The 22,675-nt window shown below is 37.3% G+C and overlaps 2 protein-coding genes across 10 annotated transcripts in view; one reads left to right on the top strand and one right to left on the bottom strand.

Moving 5' to 3' along the window:
- Positions 1–6,501, top strand: part of ARNTL (aryl hydrocarbon receptor nuclear translocator like) — a 97,093-nt gene extending 90,592 nt beyond the window's left edge. For all 6 annotated transcript variants that reach the window (XM_032488984.1, XM_032488985.1, XM_032488989.1 and 3 more), the window contains 3 exons: positions 985–1,078; positions 5,009–5,111; positions 5,835–6,501. In XM_032488984.1, the coding sequence (XP_032344875.1) occupies positions 985–1,078; positions 5,009–5,111; positions 5,835–5,995 (358 nt within the window). In that variant the 3' untranslated portion in view covers positions 5,996–6,501. The remainder of the gene's footprint in view (positions 1–984; positions 1,079–5,008; positions 5,112–5,834) is intronic.
- Positions 6,458–22,675, bottom strand: part of BTBD10 (BTB domain containing 10) — a 68,193-nt gene continuing 51,975 nt past the window's right edge. For 3 of the 4 annotated variants that reach the window (XM_032488992.1, XM_032488990.1, XM_006191830.3), the window contains 6 exons: positions 22,295–22,580; positions 19,886–19,988; positions 18,112–18,232; positions 14,186–14,383; positions 11,582–11,692; positions 6,458–8,444 (listed from right to left, as the gene is read on the bottom strand). In XM_032488992.1, coding sequence (XP_032344883.1) covers positions 8,134–8,444; positions 11,582–11,692; positions 14,186–14,383; positions 18,112–18,232; positions 19,886–19,988; positions 22,295–22,580 — 1,130 coding nt within the window. In that variant the 3' untranslated portion in view covers positions 6,458–8,133. Of the gene's footprint in view, positions 8,445–11,581; positions 11,693–11,721; positions 12,426–14,185; positions 14,384–18,111; positions 18,233–19,885; positions 19,989–22,294; positions 22,581–22,675 lie in introns of those variants that run through there. The other variant, XM_032488991.1, reaches the window with a different exon arrangement.

Raw genomic sequence — 22,675 nt, 5'->3', positions numbered from 1 at the left:
GTTGTATTTTGCCTTTGAGAAGCTTATGATCCAGGGGAGAGAGAAATTTCGTTTATTCACAAATTTATAGAGGTAGGCAGTATAGGCCCAAAAGCCAAGAGACTGCTGGGTAGTGGAGGGGTCCCTGGGAGACCAGAAGGTGCATTCATCCATGTAGGTGCTAAGCCTGGTGGTCGTCACACAGCTGCCACCCAACTCTCACCAAACTCTCGCTGCAGTGCCAGGTCATGGCTTCCCTTCCTGAGGTCCCTCAGCCTGACAAGAGTTGATGTGGATTTCCAGTTCTAAGTCTCTCCCTCTGTAAACCAATTATGCTGAGAAATAAGAGCTGAGAAGGGCTTGGACCCATTTTTCATCACCTGTTGCCTTAGAAGGTGGTGACGATGAAGAGTGCTCCTGCCAGGTGTGGATGAGCCGCCCCAGCAGGCCCCATCCCCGAGTATTCACGAGCTAAACAGTGTGTGTAGGGTAGTGGGTGAATCACTTGCTGGGGATTCTAGGTCGTGGTATCAAACATACAGGTTGAACTTCTAAAGTCCCACCAACTCTAAGATCTGGATTCAGTGAGGAAATAAAACTGTCTACTTACTTGAAATACATAACCTGAAATCAAAATCCTAATCTGAGGGTTTTGTTAGTGAGACGCTTGACTGTAGGATCTGCATTCTAGATCAGGTGCCTCCAGGATAAATCCAGCTTCTCACCTGTTTTTGTAAATAGTTTTACTGGAACACAGCTACATCCACTTACGTGCACACTGTCCATGCTGCTTTCAGGCCACAAAGGCAGAGTCCAGCTGTTGTGACAGGGACCACACGGCCTACAGAGCCTCAAGTGGTTACCATCTGGCCCTTTACAGATGAAGTTTGCCAGTCCCTCTTCTAGGTCTTCATCCTTCTTTTCACCCCACCCCTCAACAAAACCACACACACTCTGCTGAGAAAAAGGAAAGGCAATGTAACTAACTCCTCTTTTCTCTGACAGGATAAGAGGGTCATCGCCTTCCAGCTGTGGCTCCAGCCCACTGAACATCACAAGTACACCTCCCCCTGATGCCTCTTCTCCAGGAGGCAAGAAGGTAGGGCTGATGACTTAGACTAAGGCCCTTCTTCACCTAGAGAGCTCTTGCCCAAGTTCTGAAGTGTTGGAAGTGGGAGTGTATCATTGTAATTCTCCTTGAAGTAAATGGACCTGTGTTAGGCTAGGTACAAGGCATACCAGTGGAGCTAGGGAGGCTTGCTGACTTCCTTTAAGGATGGATTTATTCCATGTGAGTAGGGGAGGGCAGAAAGGGATCATTCTAAGGCTTGGGGAGCTATCAGTCCATCGTATGGAGAGAGGAATTCAAGAGCTCCCACGTGGGAGGATTAGTGAGTACCTTACATAAGAAAGTATCTAGTTGTCTGCAAGGAGTTTCTAAGGGAGAAAATATCACTAATGCCTAATCCAGGCCCTGGAAACAATGCCACCAGCAGTGCTTTGGAAAGCAAGTTATGCTTTTGCAGCTGCAGAATACTTAGGGATCTGCTGCCTGGGGCTTCCTGTCATGTGACAGCATTGGGTACAAGTAGCTTATCAGTGGTTAGCCCTCATGAAGAATTGGCCAGAAGACTACACTATAAATAGGCTTAGAAACCAATAATCTGTTTTCACCTTTGCCAGAGAATTTACAAATCTAGGCCCCTGTTAACTGTAAATCATAATTCTATTTATAGTGCCTGATGTTAATGTAGGTTAGGATGACCCAAGGGCCAGAATCTTGGGACATACTCTTCCTTCCCCATCTCCCAAAAGATACGTACAGAGAAAGAATATTAGTAATTTACATAGATCGGACTTCTAGGGCACACATTATGCCAAAAGGAGGACATGGGTTTTCAAGAGGGGGCTCCTCAGAGGCTTAGGTTACCAGGGGCTGTGGCACTGCCAGGTGGGATGGGGCAGGGCAGCTGATCAGAAGGATATGGTCAGGACTCCTGCTTCTACCAGGGCAGCTTTTCTTCTTTTTTATACTTCTGTAACAGTTTTTACCTGAAAAAAGGTTTTACTCCTCCAGGAAAAGGTTTGAAAGCCAATAAATTAATGGAAAACAGGCCTAGGTTCGAAGCCTAGGTTTGCCATGTGCTATGTGGCTCTGTACACTTTTTAAGACCTAAGTTTCTATATAAATAATGGGGCTAGCATCTTTGCACGTAAGTCCTATTATGAGATAACATACGTGAAAGTGTCTGGCCTTTGATAATGACTCAGAATGTAGCATCAACAGATGAAGTCTGGGCTAGGGCCACCCCTCAGCCTGCCTGCAGGCTGTGCTCTGTTACACCGCTAGGCCCTTCCTCCATATTGGATCCACCATCTCCTTAGAGTGGTCTCCCCTTCTCTGTGTCTCAGTTCAGCTTTAGGCACTTGACTTTCTGGTATTACCAAGAATCCCACTACTCTTGGAAGGTTATCACTCCAGTACGGTGCTTAAATATTACTCAGGGAACTTTCATAAATCTCTCACCTTATCCTCACAACCCCGTAAGTGACAAGGTTCAGGCTACCAAGTGTTACATCATTAGTCCAGAATTTAATAAGCATGGCCCCAAACTAAATTCAGGTCTCTTGACTTCTGATTCTTTTCCCACCAACCACCAGAGATTTAAAAGTGTACTCTACATCACAAAGCCCCAAGTATTTTTGAGGCACTTAAGGAAAATTTTTCTCTTTCTTTGGGCTTATGAAAATGGGTCTGAGAGAGGAAATTCTGAATGTAATCTGAGTTGTCAGCAGCAAAACTTACAAGAAGGACACCTAAACAAGGTAGAGTTAAGAAGCACAGCATTAAGTAGTGTATCCAAGCCTCCAACCCTTCCTAGTCATTTTCAAATTTGGCACGTCCAGAAATGAGCCATCTAGCCTGCCAGTTGTTTTAATTAGGGTAAAGCTAAAAAGGGGGAGGTTCAGTAAGCCTTAGAGTCCAGAAGAGTCTGGACATCCAGAGGCACCAAGGCAGGTTCAGATAAAGCAGCAGTTCCCTAAACGTCACCTGTGGTCTTTTGGCGCGGGGGTGGGGTGGGGGGCTCTTTTCAGGGGTCTGCATGGTCAAAACTATTTTCATCATAATGCTAAAACATTTTTTTCTTACTGTGTTGATATGTGAACTGATAGTACAAAATCAATGTTGGGTAAAACTGCTGGTGCTTCTGTAAAAATCAGGGCAGTGGCACCAAACTGTACTGGTAGTCACTGTACTTCATTCACCACACACTGAAAAAAAATTTTTAAGGACATTCTTAAATGAGACTGGCTTATTAAAGCAGTAAAATCATTTTTATAAAATCTTTGAGTAAATCTTTTTAATACTGTTACAAAATGGCAGTATGCTTAAAGCACTTGTGTTGAATGAAGTATGGTTGTTTCAAGAAAAAGCACTCGTGCGACTAAGTTGTAAGCTGAACCAACTGCCTTTTTCACAGGACACCATTTTTACTATTGCAAACTATGGTTTTTAAGACGGGTATTTAGCATACATTTTCTTTGAAAATGAATGAAACTGCAACTTAAAGGAAAAGAGCTGACAGTGGTAAAATTTTAGCTTTCAAACAAAAATTAGAATTTTTAGAAAACTTGTATCTGCTCCTTTGACTCAACTGCTTCTCAAAATATAAAAGATATTTCTGATATAGGTAATATTAACAATGGTGATGTTTTGATGTTGTCTGATGAAATGTGTCAACATTTGGAAGCTCTGCTTAACTCGGTGAACCAGTATTTTCCAAATAATCGATGTAAGAGTTCAAAATCATGCAAAGGTGAAAGATCCATCCCAAGTGCCTAGAGGTACCGATGGATTTTAACATGACAGTACCAAATTTTCACTGATAACGATTTTAAATTCCTCACTGCAGCTAATCTTTAAGAAATTTCCACTTGCTAAGTTTTGATGGAGAATCAAAGAATATGATTATTTGAAAAGGCTACTAATACACAATCCTTTTCCAACTGCCTATCGGTGAGGCCAGAGCTCCTTCATATATGTACTTCAGACAACATATCAAAACAGACAGAAGCAGCAAATGCGAATCCAATTAAATTCTATTAAGCCATACATCTGATTTGCAAAAAATGTAAAATGACACGTCTAACTTTTCCTTTTGGGGGAAATTGGTTTATTTTTTCATTAAAATGCCATTCATATTAACATGTAATAGGTTTGATTTTTTAAAATGTATTAGTTTTAACTTCAATTATAGTAAATATTGATAAATATAGCCTACATAAAGTTCTTTGGAGTCCTCAACTTTTATTTAGAGTGTAGTCTTTTTGATAGTCTTGTAAAAAAAAAAAAAAAATTGGACTGGGGAGATAAAGTTGTAGTGCCATCTACTGGCAAGGCCTGAAATCGAAGCTGCCATCAAACTATTTCCTCTCCTACAACGAGATACTTCTCAAAAGGTGCTTTTTCTGTGAGGCTCAGCCAGGGGGAGGCAGCTGGGGGCACACAGAAATAGAGTAACACTACTTCTCTGCAGCCTTTCTTACAACTTAAACCACTGGTTACTGAAGTCAGCACCTGTGGTATCTAGTGATGAGGTTTACTTCTACATTAGTGACTTCAGAGCTGTTGTCTCTTCAGTTTAACAACCCTTTATTTCTTCTTCGGCAACATTTGTTGCTGTAAGAAGTTTAACTCCCTTACATGGGACCTGCCCAGCTGGGCTCACTGAGGCTTAGTCTTTGGCTCTAAAGAAATGTGAACAGCATGATCTAAGGTAATGAATGCTCTATGGATTCTATTCAGCCTTTGAATTGCCTGTGGGCTGAATCGAATAAAGAGAAGAATTTAGGGGAGAGGTATTTTTCCTTACTGTGACCATCTCTTACGTGACATCATCCAAAAGGAAACTGAAGCCATTTGAAGCTTTTTCTCCTCACCTTCCTCTTTTCAACACACCTCATTTTCTTGGTGGCACTGCAAGTAATAGTGAAACTGATGATGTGAAAACGTCACTTTTGTTGGCAGATTTTAAATGGAGGGACTCCAGACATTCCTTCCAGTGGCCTACTACCAGGGCAGGCTCAGGAGAACCCAGGTTATCCATATTCTGATAGCTCTTCTATTCTTGGTAAGTAGCTTTGTTATTCACTTCCATTGCAATGACCTTGCAAAAAACATTTGACAAAGTCAATTTTAAGAACTGAATGTACAAAACAAGCTAGTTCTAGGTAAACTTGATGAGAACAAAGAAAAGGTATAAAATTTGTTTAAATCTTTACTTCAAAGTTGTGTTTAATGGTTGGGTTCTGGTGGGGGTCCATGTTTGTCCCAGGAACTCAGGAGGCTACAGCCACCTCGACACAGGCTTTCTCCCAGCGTGTGGAACATAATTTCTTCAGAGGGAGGGCTAATGGAGGTTCAGAGATGATGCCTAAAAGGGGGCTCAATAAGCATTTCAGAGGGTATGCCAAGTCATTAAGCGATAAGGAGTCTGCTTCTCCCATCCTACCCATCTTTTTCTCTCTAGAAGTTTGCCCTCGAATCTCTACCTTCCTATTATTTCTTTTTTCTGTAACTCCCTCCTTATAACTGGTTATATCATAAGATGAGGTCAACTAAAATACTTTCAATCTTTACTGAATTTTAAGTACTTTGTTTCTAAAAAGTTCGTTCTTCCCTCTGAAAAATACCAAAGTTAAAAATTGTACATGGCAATGCAGCCCACAAAGCAGCCTCCCTCAATCCTGCTCGCCCTACTGTTAAATATAACTTAAGTATGCTTCGCAATTGCTTACTAAACTTAAAACACGCTTCGGTACCATCACAGACCAGTCTTTATCTCCTCCCACAGGCGAGAACCCTCACATGGGCATAGACATGATAGACAACGATCAAGGCTCAAGCAGCCCCAGCAACGATGAGGCAGCAATGGCTGTCATAATGAGCCTCCTGGAAGCAGATGCTGGGCTGGGTGGCCCTGTTGACTTTAGCGACTTGCCGTGGCCGCTGTAAGCACTATGTGTTGCTTTGGCAACAGCTACAGTATCAAAGTGCATTACTGATGGAGGTTTACAGTCTGTGAAGCTTACTGGACAAGGAGAGAACAGCTTTTATGTACCGTCTTCATAAAAGCCATCTCAGAGCCATTGATACAAGTCAATCTTACTATGTGTAACTTCAGACAAAGTGGAACTAAGCCTGCTCCAGTGTTTCCTCATCATTGATTATTGGGCTAGCTGTGGATAGCTTGCATTAATTGTATATTTTGGATTCTGTTTGTGTTGAATTTTTTAATCATTGTGCACAGAAGCATCATTGGTAGCTTTTATATGCAAATGGTCATTTCAGATGTATGGTGTTTTTACACTACAAAGAAGTCCCCCATGTGGATATTTCTTATACTAATTGTATCATAAAGCCGTTTATTCTTCCTTGTAAGAATCCTTTACTATAAATATGGGTTAAAGCATAATGTATTAGTTAAATATTTTTAATAAATGTTTCCCTTGTTCTATAAATACTGTTCACATTTCAAATGATTAGGGAAAAAAATCCTACAGGAAAATGCCACAGGGCTGCATCATCGATTTTTTTCCATGGTGGGTATTTATGGATGATCCACACCAAAAACATGGGCAGTGCTTTTCTGGCCTTCATAACAATTCTAGGACTTACATAATTTCCCTGTTACTAGTTTAGCTGTATTGTAAACATAGTTAATCTCCAAATTGTTGCAAATTTTAATTTATATGAGAATAAACATTCTCACACACAACATGCTTACACACATACTTCGGATCCTCTGAAATGACAAAGTCAAAGATTAAACAGAACAAATCAGCTTCTCTACTACACCTCCTCTCTGAACTACTACCTTGTATGGCTTCAAACATTAAGTGACCCCAGATCCAAAGCACCCAAATACTTCCGATTCCTTCTTGAACTGGGCCACAGGATACTAAAAAAAAAAAAAAGAAAAAAAAGAAAAAAGTACTTGCATGAATAACTTGCTAAGCAGAATATATAGCACAGTACAATGGAAAAAGCAGTGAACCACTGCCAAGAATTTGTCTCTGAAACTTAAGGCTACTACAGGACCTGGTAAAGGTATTTCACCCTCCATATCAAGTTGGATTAGAAAATGTTCTTTTCAGCTCTAACAATATTTTGGATTTATAGTATATTTTATAATTAGTAGGGAATACAAGTGCCTCATCCCACATATACCAAATTGGAGTTCCTTGAGCTACTATCTGCATTCTAGTTATGATTCCAATAAGACAGGAAATCTGCTAATTATAAAACTGAAAATCTGCTCAAGATGGTTATAAATATCAGAAACATTAAAACAATGGAATTTTATTTTGATGAAAAACTTGAGTGAGTTTACAATCATTTAGTAAATGAAGAGCAAAAGTTCATTTTCCTATCTCATAACTCTTAAGAAAAAAATTATTAGTAAATAAATAATCTGTGAACAGATTAAGGGTAAGGCAGACTGGATAATAAACCACCTCTGATGTTCACACTCCCTGCATGTAACTCCCTTGGAAAGAGTGAAAAGGGCACTGGAGATAACTGAAAAGATGTGGGCATTGAATTTCATCCTAATCATTCAAATAAGCCCAATGATAAACTCATTTTTTGCTCATCATAGGCAGCAGAAAACACACTTTACTGAAGGAATACTCTGATAGAAGCACTTAATTATACTGTGCATCACAACTATAAAAATGGCTTGAACAATTCCACTTAACCACCATTTATAAAGTGCAACTATATAATATTCTACACTTTATCTGGGGTGTGATAAATATCAATCTAGACTGAAAGTACCCCAGCTGCCAATTTCCACCACGCCTGAAAAGATCTAGATGTGTGAAAAAGGACTGTCCCCCATACAAAGAACCAATTTCACAAACCTACTGGTAAACAAATACATTTATATAACTGGAACTTCAAGATGCTAGAGTTGTACTCATTTAAAAAACCATTCAGCTACCTTTGGTCTTTAAAAAAGCCTACACTGCAATATCCTAAACATTGTTATGTGCATCTCACAATGAAGAGAGTGGCCTTGCAGTGCAGAATGAGGAGAGTGCAACGTCACTGTGAAGAGTAGCATGCTATGGTTTCAAGGAACGTCAGCATCACAGCATTGGATTCTGTGCGTCAGGATCGAGGTCGTTGTTGCCAGAAGGGGGATGGATAGGGAGAATATCCAGCTCATCCACTTGTGGAGTTGGGTGCATGACCACCAGCTGATCCTGGGGAATGTCTGCGGCAGCTGCTGCAAGGTTGGTGATAGATTTACTCTTCACACACTGAAAGTCCACATGTCGACTCTTTCCTTCTTCCTTCTCCCAAGACATTCGAATAAAGGGTCTTTGGACATAGTTGTAAATCACTTCTGGGCGGCCCCCAGGCCTTTTCTTTACTTTTTCTTTGTAGGTAGGATAACCTAAAGGAGAGAAAGGTTTTAAAGACTGAGGATACTCATGCACACACACATGGACATGCACAGGGTCCCCATATTTCTTACACAACTTAACCTAAAGAGGGCTTTTGTACTGCAGTTCCTGAACAAACAAACTAAAGAACGGAAACAAATATTCTACCCCCTTAGTCATCAGTTCAACAACAAGAAACTGAAATCCTACTGATATAATTCACAAAATCTTCCACCATCCATCAACCACCAGAAAGACATTCCTAAAGTAAGAGCACGGAGGGGCTGGGGCCCGAATACAATGGTACGGAGCACACCACGGGTGCCAGTCCTATCCTTACCATCCCTGAACAGGATTATCTGGCCTCAAGGCCTGCAATTTACCACATTAGCCTTCTATTTTCATTAAACCTAAATCTTATCTTTATTTTGTTCTGAGTGTTTATCTTTCTTTTTTTGTTGTTAAATGACAAGCAGCTTTAGAGCTCAACAGCTTCACTGGTTCCAGGTACTTCTGCACCTAGGTTAGCAAAGCAAGTATTTTAACCCCATACCATCTTAATGTTACTACTCTCAACGACCAAGCAGTTCATTCAGATTGGCAATTCCTAAGCAGCTGTGGACAAAAAAAAATGTTGCCTGTCTTTTTAGTAAACAACAAATGCTGCCTGCCATGCTGGAGGCCCCTTCTTCCCCGCCCTGCCCTACAGTGTACCCTGAAGGGAATTTAGGATGGAGAAAAACAGGATTCTGGCCCAAGACAGCTGAGATGCATATCAAGGGAATAATTTCAATGAGCCCTGATTTCTGTATCTTCTCAAATAGAGAAGCACTAAAATCATTAACTTGAGATGTCTTTTTTTTGTGATTAGCAGTAATCTTTTGATGTTCAACTACATGTTTTTTTCAGCAAAAATTCATACATATATACTGGCTCCTCCCCTACCTCTTTGGAATAGTTTCTCAGAACTGAGAAGCTGTTGTATCCTGTGCTATAATCCTCAGTAAGGTCACTAAATAAAACATAATCCTCAACTTTAAGGCTGTAGGGTATTTTTGTCGTCGTCCTCCCTCCAGTTGACCTAGCTTTCCCTGATTATATAGCTTCCTCCTCTTGGATCATAATCACTATAAAGTAACAACCAGTAAGGACTATCCTAGTTTTGGAAAAATTTTCACTCATTTACCAGTAAGCCAATTTCTCTAAAGACATACTTTCTTTAGAAGCTATCACAAGTTCCTTCTCTCCTTCCTACTAGTAAGAATTGCCAGTTCAGACCAAAGACTGGCAAACATTTTCTGTAAAGGGCCAGATGGTAAATATTTCAGATTTGTGGGCCATATGGTCTCTGACACACCTACTCAATTATGCCATTGTAAAGTGAAATCAGCCACAGACAATACATAAATTAGCTTGTCTATGTTTCAATAAAACTTTATAAAAAAAAAAAAAAACAGGCAATGGGTTGGACTTGGCCCATGGGCCACAATTAGAATCAGAAAAAAACTGGCCTCACATAATAGGGACTCGATTAAGGATTCCTGCACAGGAGGATGTATGTAGGCATCACTGGTAGCTAGTGTAGCCATCTGTGGAGTGTGCACATATGTGGTTGAGGTGGGACTGGGTGGTGTGGGGCCCGCAGGAGCAAGCAGGACTAAATACCTTCTAAAGACCTTGTGTAGAGTATCTTCTTTGTTTCACACTTCCATTCAATTCCCATCTGAAGGGCAGCACCAGAGATCAGAAAAGCTTCCACTTCTACTCCCTTGTCCTTAATTGCTCTTCGGCTATTAGAAAGTCTAAAATTCCCATCTCACTATATTCCAATCTGTCCTCCACACAGAATCACCACTTTAACACAAGTGTAATCATATTACATCCTTGCTTAAAAACTACCAATGGTTCCTCATGCTTAAAGGGGAAGGTCTATAGTCCTTAGCACAGAACATGAGGCTTTTTTACAATCTAGTTCCAACCCACTTGTCATCAGGCTTCAGATCAAATGTCTGCTTCTTAGAAAGGCCATCCCTGTCCTCCCAATCTAGAGTCACTCTCTCCAGTTGCCTTCTCTTTAGTGCTGAAATCAAACAGCTAAATCCCACCGACAGAAGAGGACACACACTGGTAAAGCTTATGTGTCAGCAACTATTTTTTTAAGCCCCGAGTTTCCTCCCCTTACTATAAAGTCCCTATTTCTGGTCATCCTTCCCTATATGTCTCAGTAGCCCATTATTGTGATCTCCAACAGCTCATCTGGTCATTGATCAACACCATTATCTTCATTTTCACCATCATGAATACATACTGAGAAATTACTATGTGCCAGGTCCTATCTTAAGTGTTTTTCATGTATGAATTCATTCTATCCTCATAATAACCCTATAAAGTACTTACCAATGCTCCCATTTTAGATGACAAAACTGAGAGAGGAACATTAAGTGCCTTGGCCAGGGTCATACAGCTATTAACTCACAGGATTTGAACACAAGTAATCTGGCTCCAGAACCTTTACTCTTTACACTATGCTATGAAATGCCAAGACATTTTGTTTTTAGTAAGGACACCTTAAAATAAAAGAAGCATCTGACATGACATCTGGAAAAATTCATTTAAATCATAAAGTAAAAAGCAATCTAAAAATGTATGCATTTAAGTAAGATGGAATACATTTGCAATTCAATTTAAGTTGAAAATAAGCTATCATACCTTAAGACACCAGTAAGCTAACTAGTACTGCTTTTATATGAATGTTCAGAAAGTACTAGTTTTTAGTTCTGTTGGGCTTTGAGGAGCTCCAACAATCACTAGAGACAAAGAGCCCTGCCAATCTTATGGGAACGTACACACGTTCATGCCAAATACACTATATGGACTTCTAAAAAACGCATTAGGTCGAACTATGGCGGAAAAGACATTCACATCCCTATATTGCTAGGGAATCTAATCGAATAAATAATAATTTCTAATAGCCTTCTATTTATCTTCTCAGATAAAGGAAGCCTATTTTTGTCATTTATGTCTACTGCATAAGCATTTAATAATCATTTGTCTGAGTTTTTCTCTGAGTATTCAAACTATATTCCAACTGGAACTGTAGAACTTATTTTTCCAAAAGAAAATTAATAGAGTAGTGAAAATGTCTTACCTTCTATTCCCAGTCTAATCTTCTTAAGACCCCTCTCCTTCAAAACTGATTTGGCCACATCTCTGTTTTCAATGTACTTGAAAAATCTATATAATTTTGTGCTATAAATAACTGGAAACAAAGAGACAAAAATATTTTCTTATTAAAATCAAAGCACTTGGAAATGATTAAGTTTATCTTGATCATCAAAGGAGACTGACAACCCTAAAAGCCCAAATAATGGATGCAGTGATGCCAAAGGATGACTAGCCACATGACAGGACAATTCAGTACAGTTAATATATAAGCAAATGTCTACATAAGTTGAAACAAGAGAAGCTTTAATAACCAACCAGGTAACCCAATCCATAGGAAGAATCTCCTTCTGAAAGATATATACAAACTTACTACAATGGGATCTGCCCCAATTTCTTCAAATAAAGAAAACCAAAAGAAGGTATCAAACATATCATTCTCAAGCAGGCAAAGAACTTTACTCTGATGCCTACAAGACCTCATCTGGAGAGAAAAAAAAAAAAAACTACCTTGTCAGAAAGTACAAAATGGATACATCTTACATTTCATGGATTGAGCAACTATTAATAATTCCCCCAAAAGGCAAAGACCCACCCCACAAACTGTTTTCAGGCGAACAGCCCCATTTAATACTGATGTTAAAAATGGCAGATTCGAGCATGTTCTGCCTAGGTTAGTCTGTTTAGAGCAAACTGGCTTTGCAAAGGACAGACATTCCACTGACAACATGTTGAGTCTTCCAAATGTGCTGGGCACTTCAGGGAGTTAGACTGAAGGACCTTCCTCGCCTTCTCTCTTTCTGGTGGAGTTATCTCCCTTAAAAGGTGAACTGCAAAGGTTTTTTCAAAAAAAGAAAAACACACTCACAAACCAAACATGCTGGTTTAAGAGCCAATAAAAGGAAAAAACGTATACAGAAGCTACTCATGGGGTAAATATGTGATTATCACTACATCCTTAAGATTATTGATATATTATGATTAAGATTTTTTGGCATCTCATAATGTTTGGTGTTATAATGTCACATTTAGGAAAATCAAGCTGAAGAGGCTATTTCTGTCCCCTTAAATGTATCTTCTTTAGGATGGAACATCTTGGCACAAAATGAAATATATTTAGACAAATTAAGTAAAAATGTTTCAGTCCTTTTAAACTTCAAAGCTTAAGATAAGAAACAAATCAAAAAACACTGAAATGAAAAGCTCAACAACTACGAAGGAAAAACCAGGTCTGTTATAATTCCTGTATCACCTATAATGTCATTTGTGTTCTATGGTTGGTTCTACTCTCTTGAAGTCAAACTTCCTAAAAACTAAAATGCATATACTAAGTTTGTTAATTCCTTTTTCTCAACAGAAAAAAAACTTAGTGTATTTCTTTTGATATTGGTAACTTTCCATTTTTCCTGTGTTTTGTTCAACATTTTATTCCACGTATTATAGAAAACCATTGTCAAAGAACCTAGGAATGAGGAAATAGCAACATAAATGTCTACTACTACAACTGCCCACAGAAGAATCACAATAGTCATTTACATATATCATGCAAAGGAAACAAACATCTCAATGTAAATACTGAAAAATGCTACCAAAAATTGTGTTAGAATCGTTTGAAAATCTTCTTTAGAAGTATTAAAAAAAAAAAAACACTTGGAGCCTGCTTTTATTTTTATAAAAGGGTAAATAAAATTGAAAAATCAGAGATTAAGGTGTTCTACTAATTTCTATAATCTTGTAATTTTTACTTAAAACTCTAACCCTTACCGATTCAACAAAGACTGGAGTATAAAACAAGATGCTAGGCTATTTTACCTAGCTCCTTTTTTAATTCTATCTTCTTCTCAATCTATGAAACTATTCAAAAGTACTGTACTGGGTCCACCAAGAAAAATAATGTAAAATAAATTTTCTAACAAAAAAAAAATCAAAAGGTTTTTAATCAAAGATTGGAAGCACAACAGAAAAAGTTAGTCACTGCTGCTCAAGATGTGCTGTTTTGGTCAGAAATATCTAAACTATAGTTCCATAAAGCTTTCAGGTCATTGTATCCTCCAGAAACACATATGATATTTAAAAAGGAATATCGTAGAACTTAAAAGTCATCTTTGAAATCAATGAGTTGAAGCTTCTCATGTTACATACAAATAAAATTTCATCTAAAAAAATCAGCTTATTTTTTATTATCTACTATTCCAGAATCTACTTCTCTTGGGTGCTTCTAAACGCAAAGAAAAAACCATCAAGATCCAAATACTCAACAAAGAGCAAGCCATTTCTGTGCATGACAGGGGTGGGCGCACTTTTTCTGTAAAGGACCAGACAGTAAATAGCTTTGGGCTTTGCTAGCCACGCGGTCTTCATTACAACTACTCAACTCTGCCAATGTAGCACAAAAGCAGCCATAGACAATACATATAACTTAATTTATTAAAATGGGCAAAAGGCTGGATTTGGCCCACAAGCCTTAGTTTGCTGATTCCTGGTGTAAGGGTTCAAGGTACTTTCTTTATAAAAATTGTCCTTTGATCAATATTATAAAAGCTAGAGAATTTATGATGATTCAAGAGAGAAAATACGCCACAATACTCACTTTGTGAATATTCTTCTCCCATCTGTGGTGGATACTCTTCATCCCAATCAACCACATCATCATCTGTAAGCACCACTATGTGGCATTCACGTTCCCCACTCTGGGCACTAGCTACCATGAGAGGCAGGATCATTTCTTCTAGATAAAATTCAAACTGTTTACGAGCACCATCATTTGATAACTCATGCATTAGGGCACCTGAAATGAAACCCCCCAAAAATCTTGATTTTTTTTGGATGACTGATAAGAGCAGAAACAACAGACAAATAAAACATCAGATTAGTTCAGCAACTACTTTGGGACCCTGTAAACAATATAATGGTTATTCCTTTATTCAACAAAACTTTTCTCAGGAGGAGTTCTTATGGAACTGTATAATCTTACAGCAAGAAGGGCCAATTAAAGTCATCTAACACAAGCTCCTTTGTTTTACACATCATGAAGCAATCTACCAAAGGTTATAAAACTAATTTGCAAAATCAGAATTAAATCTGCCCTCCTCCTACTCCATCCCTAGTCCAGGGTTGGTTTTTTTTTTTTCACTACATTATGTTGTCTTCCATCAATATATGCAGTTATATCTTAAAGTATATCCTAAGGATATTTTTTCAGATTATCTATGTGAAATAAAATAGCTCCCATATTCCATCTTCCACATGTTTTCCTTCTCAGAAAATTATTTACAAACAACATTAATATTTCAGTGTAGGAAGAAGGGTAGGATGAACTGAGTCAACCGACTGGAAAAACAGTGGCAAAAGGCCAAACAAAATACAGCACGGTACAGGAATTATATAGCTGACGTGACCCTAGAATTGAGAGGAATGAAAGATACACTTCACTTGACCCTTCTTAAGTCCAGACATAATGAACAACTTTAACTTCCCAAATACACAGCCTCACCTACATTGACCTAATCATTTTTCTTTTTACTCCTATTTCAACAGCAATGTCCTATCTCCTATCTAAGGCTCTACCACCTCAGAAACTACTAGGAGGGTCAGAAAAGGACACCAAAACTCAAAACCACAGTCTTACAAAGGAGAGCTTTCTTCTCCCTACACTATGTTGTCTAATTATAGAATAATTATTAACAACATAATAAATAATTAAATAACAATCTGTATTATTATTATTTAGCCCTCTGCTTCTCTAGGGCTGTTTCCATTAGGATTTTTTAAATTTAAATTCCCTTTATAGCCAAACTTCTAGATATATAAACACATTTTCTTTCCCCTAACTTCTGAACCAATTCCAATCTGACTTCCACACTCACTACTCAAAACTGCCCTCAATAGAGTCTGAAAATGACCTTTAAATTGTTAAAGACGATGAACATCGTTTGATCCCGATTTTATTTAACCTCTCAATGGAATCTCTTACAGGGACCACTCCCTCCTTACACATTCTCATCTCTAAGAATCTGATACCATTATCCCTGGCGTTCTTTGTCCTCTCTGGCCATTCTATTTCAGTCACCTTTGTCAACTCTTTCTCCTCTAGCTGTTCATTAAATATCGGTATTTTTCAGGAAAAAAATGTTAAGTTCTTTTCTTCTCTCACCTTATGCTGACAATTCCCAATTTATTCTACTAATTCTGCCTTCTATATTCTAGATGCACTACAGTCAACTGCCTCCTGGAAATCTTCACTAGGATGACCCCTCAAAAGCACCTCGAACTCAACATATCCAAAACTGAACTTAATCATTTCTGTCTCTCTCTGCAGTGTTTTCCAAATCAATAAATCGCATCACCATCTACTCAAGTTCTCAGAATCATCGCAGAAGAGTGCTAGTCATATGACAGGCTCTTAAATTTTTGTAGAATAAATGAATGAATCCTTGATTCCTCTTTCATCTCAATTCAATCATTCCCAAGCTCTATGAAGTCCACCTCTTAAATACAAGTTGAATTGTGTCATTTCTTTCCCTGGAAGATGCTATTTTCCAAAGATAGCTTCAAAATCTCCTTTGTCACACGCTTTTCTGCAATGTGACCCTGACATCTCCTCACAGGAGAAGTCCAATTCCTCTCTTCCTTTAATCTAGCCTGGTCGTACTAACTTGCTTGTAACCAGGGGAGTGCAGCAGAGGTGTGGGATACGTAACTTATGGTTCTGCCTCAGTCTTGGGAATGCTTGCTCTCCAAATGCTTCCTCTCTGAACCCAGTCTCCAGGCTTGGAGAAGCCCAAGCCACATGAAGAGGTCATATGTAGGTACTCTGTCTGACAGTCCTAGCCGAAACCAGCCTTTGAGTCATCCTAGTCTAAGGTGCACACAAGTGAATGAAGAAGTCTTAAACCTTCTGAGTCACCTCAGTCCTTCAATCCTTCACAAGATGAGGCCTCACATATTATGAAGCAGACATAAGACACATCTGTTGTACCTTGTCTGAATTCTCAACACACAAAATAAAGATTATTTTATGCTACTAAGTTTGGAATGGACTATTACATAACAATAGTTAACCAAAACTCATTCCATCCTCATTTCCCCCACCATAGTCCAAATCAACTCTCACTCAAACTACTGTAAACTTTCTAATTATATTCCCATCATTTGCTTTTGCCCCTGTGTAATTCATTTTCCCCACAGCAGCCAAATCTAATAGGTGTCTCTTGTTTAAACCTTCCATGCCATTCTATCCTTAGAATAAAAGTCCTCAACTTGGTTCTTAAGCCTGTTATGTGAAAAGAGGGGTTACAGATCAATGTGTACAGTCCTTAAAACATTTTTTCTTTGAGTACTACCCATATAATTATAACTCCTACATATAAATAACTGGCCCACATCTTTCTCTTCAGTTTTAGACATGTATGCCCAATGCCCCACTCAGCAATTCCACTTGGATGTCTAATAGATATTTCAAACTTAACATATCCAAAATCAAGCTTTTAGATTTCTGCTCCCCATGAGGTCTCCTCCATCTCAATTAATGGCAACTCCACACTTCTAATTAAAGTCCTCTTCTCTCTTTCCCACCCCATATTCAATCAACGAGCAAATCCTTGCCTGGAAAGGGAATGTGAATAATGAGGAAATTATAGCCTATCTGGGGAGCTACTACCTACCAGAGTCCCTTCACTATATGGTAGGGTCTATGAAAGAAGATTAAGAAGTCATTTCTATGTATTCTTTACTACCTATGTCTCCTCTGAACTCTTTCCCAATCCTACTAGCCCACAATGACATCTCCTTCTTAACTTTTCCAGCCACTTAAAATCCAAGTCACCGTTTGATAATTCTCATACACATTTTTACTTTTCTATGTATATAATCACCTTTTCCTCTTAGACATGACATAACAGTGAAAACACGGATGGTTGCTAGGGAAGGGTCTTAGGGAAGGGATGAGAGAAAAATATTAAAGAGGTAGGATTTGCAAAGTTCTAGACTCTGCTCTGAGACTATGTTGTAAGTTCTTGGATGAAGTCATTTAACCTTTTGTATAAATGAGGGCTAGGTATTTGGTATTCATTTTAAGATATTTAGTGACAAATACTGTTCTTGAGAATTATTTGTATCTTCCATAGTGGCACAGGATATTATATTACATTGTAAATACAAAAAAAAATTATAAATTTTTGGTTGATGTGATCTGAAGAGTGAAGCCAAGTATGATATTGGCCAAAGCCAGGGCTCTCAAGCTGGGAGATAAAGACTGGCAACAAATGACAGAGGAAACAACTGAAGAGGAAATCTAGAAGAATCTATCTAAAAAAATAAATTTGAAAGAAAGTTTTAGAAAATTGCACTAAGAGCTTATAAAGATCTCTGTGGACTTCCATAAACAACCTTCATGGCATTAGAGTGCTTTACAATTAAACAAATATTTGAAGTCTAGGTAAACAGCACTATTTCAGGCTTTTGATTCCAATATACTGTAACTCTACAGACCACTCACAGACAAAACATCATACTTACTGAGATCTCTACATTTAATAGTACTATATTCAAAAGAGATACAAAGATAGTCACATGCTTCTCTCAGTTCAGGAATAGATATGCCATCAGGACAACGGATTATTCCTGTTTTATAATAGTCCTAAAAAAAGAAAGTAAAGAATGCATAAAACATCTGGAGTATGAGGTAGCCAAAACTTATTAAAATTGAACTGGTAAAATTTTCAAAAATAGTGGTGCTCTGAGATTTGCAAACTGTGGAATTTAGTTATTGGGACCTCAGTTCACCTAGCTACTTTTTCATTTTCCAAACAAGACAAATTTATGTCCAAATGAGTCCACTGACTCACCCAGTCATAAAATTACTTAACAGCAGAGGTAAGATTAGAACCTGGGTTTCTCCATTAATTACGCATATCTTCTCTCTCTACTATATCATGCTAATTCCTATGTATTTCCCCCTCTACAAGTTATCTACATAACTACCATACATTTTCTTAACTTTTTAAAAAACTTTATTTATTTATTTATTTATTTATTTATTTATTATTTATTTATTTAGGGGGGAGGAGGTAATTAGGTTTACTTACTTATTTTTAGAGGAGGTACTGGGGATTGAACCCAGGGTCCTGTGTATGCTAAGCATGTGCTCTACCACTTGAGCTATACCATTCCCACTAAACTTTCTTTTTTTAAGAAAATTAAAGTCACCTTAAATGTTACCTAGAGAACAGAGCAAAACTTAAGATTTTTAATGAAGAACTTCAAAGTCATATCCATGTATTTAAAATATATGCAGACAGAACACACAATTAGATATTCTTCTTCCAAATACTGTTCTTTGGTGTTCCCCATATAATTAAGAACAATCAATGGTAATTATTTCCAAAATCTACTTAAATTGTTGTTAGGGGCTAGACCCATAGTTACAAAGTTACTCCATCGCTCAGACATAAAATTCTTTCTTGTCAACTCCACGGGGTGTCAAGTGGAAGTATGGGCTGCTGAAAAAGCACTTCCCCCAAAATTAAGATCTGCTTCAAGCTTCTTGAGGTTCAGAGCCACAGTAACACAATTTCTAAAGTTACTACATAAATGAAAGCAAGACATCTTCTGGTACTTGTCCGAGTGCTAACCACCTGATTGAGATCAACTACTTTTCCTGTCTTGCATCTCAGAATCCTCCCTCTCCTAGTCCCACAAAACTATTTAAGAAAATCATATTTTCACACTGTGGCATAAGCTGTCACATGCTATAAATCAAACTTTTATCACTGATTTAAAATGACAAGTAGGGACTGTAGTACTAATTCAAATATTACTCAAAATGAAAGATTAAACATTTTTTAAAAAGGTTTAAAACATAAATACTAAATACATTTTAGAGGTGATTTTTAAATGTTCTTAAGTGTCCATATTGTTAGTGATGTGCAGTAAAACATTAGAATTCCAGTAGCCACATTCATTCTTAGTAGTAAAAAATAATCAACATTGCATTTAAGAGAATTAAGGAGGGTAGAGTAATACGACTACAGAAATGTTATTGTTAAACCCTTGAAAGGACTGCCTAGGCAGACCTAAGAGAGGAATCATCTCCTATCTTACCTTTGCAAAGGTCATAAAATTCTTTTTTTATATCATATATTTATGTACCAAAAAAGATGAATTAAATCATATTTTTACAAAATATCCTGGATACCTCCATAGAGATATCTAACTAAAACTTTGCTTCTAATCCAAGTACCTACCAAAAGGAGTCATTTGATTCAGTCAATACACAAGGAATAGCACTCACCAGAATAGCTCGAAACACAGTAGAGCCAATCCCCTCTGCCACCTCATACTCTCCCTTCTCATTGGGACGTGTAAAGTTATGTTCTCTGCCAGATCCAAACATCCTATGGTAGCAAATAATTGAGAAATACATCAATAGGATACTTGCTTCAAAAGAGAAGATCGATTTCATGTACGAAAGTAAAAAGGAATTATAATTTTGACATTAAATGATGTCATTAAATTAGTTCAAGAAATTTATTCTGGCAAATGTAATAAATGAAGTATTGCCTTTTTATGGGAGGGAACAGTAGTGTAAATTATCTACAAGCAAACAAAATCAATTAATAAAATTCAGAAGCTAAGACCTTTCCAGTCCTTTCTTCTTGGGTGGGTGGGGGGGGGGGGGTAGGGAATCAATCAGGCTAGGGGAAAAGGTGATTCTTCCTCTAATCTTATGAGGGGGAAAAAAGGGGGAAAGGAAAACTATGTTATCTGTGCCTCTTCCTTAAAACTGCTGTCTTCATTGCAAACAATGCCATAATGCAGCACATACAGTAATCTAAACTAGGAAAAAGTAAAACAGTATAGGCAGGTTAGGTTATTTTACTTTTTACAATCTTAACTATAAATGTAACAAATCTTGGTCAAAACTCTTAAACTTGCATCCTAGAACTAAAAAATAAGCAATCAAATGCTGGAGTAGAAAGATATGAAGAAGTTAAGAACAGAATGAAAAATTTAAATAAGTAACAAGCTCTTAATATTAATTTTTACATAAGGAAAATACAAATGAATTTCTATTTTTTCAAGTTATGTTGCTGGCCCTATAACAGCAAGTACTTAGAAAGGAGGCAATTTGTAATATATGTCCTTCAAAATAAAAAGTTAAATGCATAACCCCCAAGAAAAATTTTAAATTGTGATGAAAGGAAGTTGAACCTCTGAATTCAATATCACCATTCCTAAAGTGAATACGGCTGATTTAAGTTTTCTGTTCAACAATTTCCCAATTTAAATGGCTTCCTCTTTTGTTATAACACAGAACTTATAAAGAACAAAGCTTTTTTATTTCAGTTTCCCCAAAAATGTCAACTGCTTTTTACAGTTTCCATGAATATTAATTTTCATCCCCAAAGATATGATTTTGTCAACTGACATGAAAAGAAGCCTTCTCTGATTTGGGGGAAAAAAAGAAGAAGAAAGCCTTTCAGGAATCAAATGTCACGCAATTTGCTCAAATACCTGAACTTTTTACAAAAGTGGAAAGTCATCTTTTCAGATCCATATGGATCACACACAAAAAAAGTCTTTTAGGTTTTGTTTTGTTTTTAAAGAAAATGTACCCTAACAGCTGAAGCACAATTTCAAATGTCTATTACTTCTTAACTGTGTTCCTTTAAAGTTTAAGTAAAAATATAAAGTATTATCCATGTCAAGTTATCCTCCTAAGAGTTTTTCCATCAATAATCTTCCCCTATGCTAATAATACATAAAAGCCTATAGAGTTCAAGTATTTTTTCTCATAAAGTCTAGTGCCAATGTTAAAAGGAAACATTTATCTACTCAAAATGTATACAGTGTCATATGCTAGTATTTATTCTGTATTCAGAGATACAAACATCATACACACACAGCAGTATCCCAAATAGTTATACTCATATGCAACCTAGAAAAAAAACACAAGTTTTCCTTTTTTTTTTAACTTCATGTAAATTTCCATTTCATCTATATGTTCCTTTCATTTTATATTAAACAGAAAAAGATGTTAATTTTACAATTAAAAAGATACGAATTTTGGACACTGAAAAATTAAGTCTATATTCTTAGACTGCAGTTCCTATGACTATAGTCCATATTGCCTACATCATTCCTAGATTGTGGTTCCGATAACCACAAACTTTATATTAATCTATTACTCTAGACCAGCATGGATTAGAAGATAACTATTGTCTCTCCTTCATTCTACTAACTACTTCTTATTAATACTTCTTTAATTATCTACATCAAACTGACAACTCATGATGACTTTTCAGCCAACAAAACTGTTGGGAGTTTTTTCTTTAAACAATTCTTGTATCTGCTGCCTTTGGAGGTTGCATTTAGGAGCCCCAGGTGAAGGAAACATATTATCATTGCTTGTTAGATACAATCTATGTTTTCAACCTGTAGAGATCTTTTAGTATCCTGTCTTCATTAACTAACATATTTGCTATTCCTACTGGTACAGCAATGATCATTAGAAATAAAATCAAATTCAAGATCTAGTTCTACCACTTTCTAGTTGGATTAACTTAAGCAAGTTACTTAACCTCCAAAGCTCAGCATGAACACTACATTCCACCAGAGAGTAACTGTAAAACTTCAAATGGAAAAAATAATGTAAAGGTGCTTTATAATTAATAATACAAAGAAGCACAACAATACAAACCTGCCCAACATTGTATTTGGCTGTGCAGTAAAAATGGATGGATCTACAACAAATCTAGTGTTATCCACTATTAGCGTCACTCGTTCTGACGTCCTTACATTCCGAGCTCCTTCTTTTGCATTTTCATACACAAATACCATTTCCCCAGATGTCTTACAGCTACCATCTGAACTTGACTGACTACTGTTTCTGCTGCTGTTCCCAGCACTGCTACTGGAACCATTTGGAGATGTTTTTTGCGGGCGAGGACTGCTTGGACGAGAGGAACTGTGATCTTTTTCACGTTCTGAAATAGAGATGTTAAACAAAGTTATACAAATTTTCTTTTAAAAAGTTAAAGATCAATATATATCTTTTAAAAACTGTGATTTAGAAACGTTG

The sequence above is a fragment of the Camelus ferus genome, chromosome 10, assembly GCF_009834535.1.
Source record: "Camelus ferus isolate YT-003-E chromosome 10, BCGSAC_Cfer_1.0, whole genome shotgun sequence".
Classification (NCBI taxonomy): Eukaryota; Metazoa; Chordata; class Mammalia; order Artiodactyla; family Camelidae; genus Camelus; species Camelus ferus.
The sequence above is the reverse complement of the archived record's forward strand: the minus strand, read 5'-3'. Positions and strand labels throughout refer to the sequence as shown.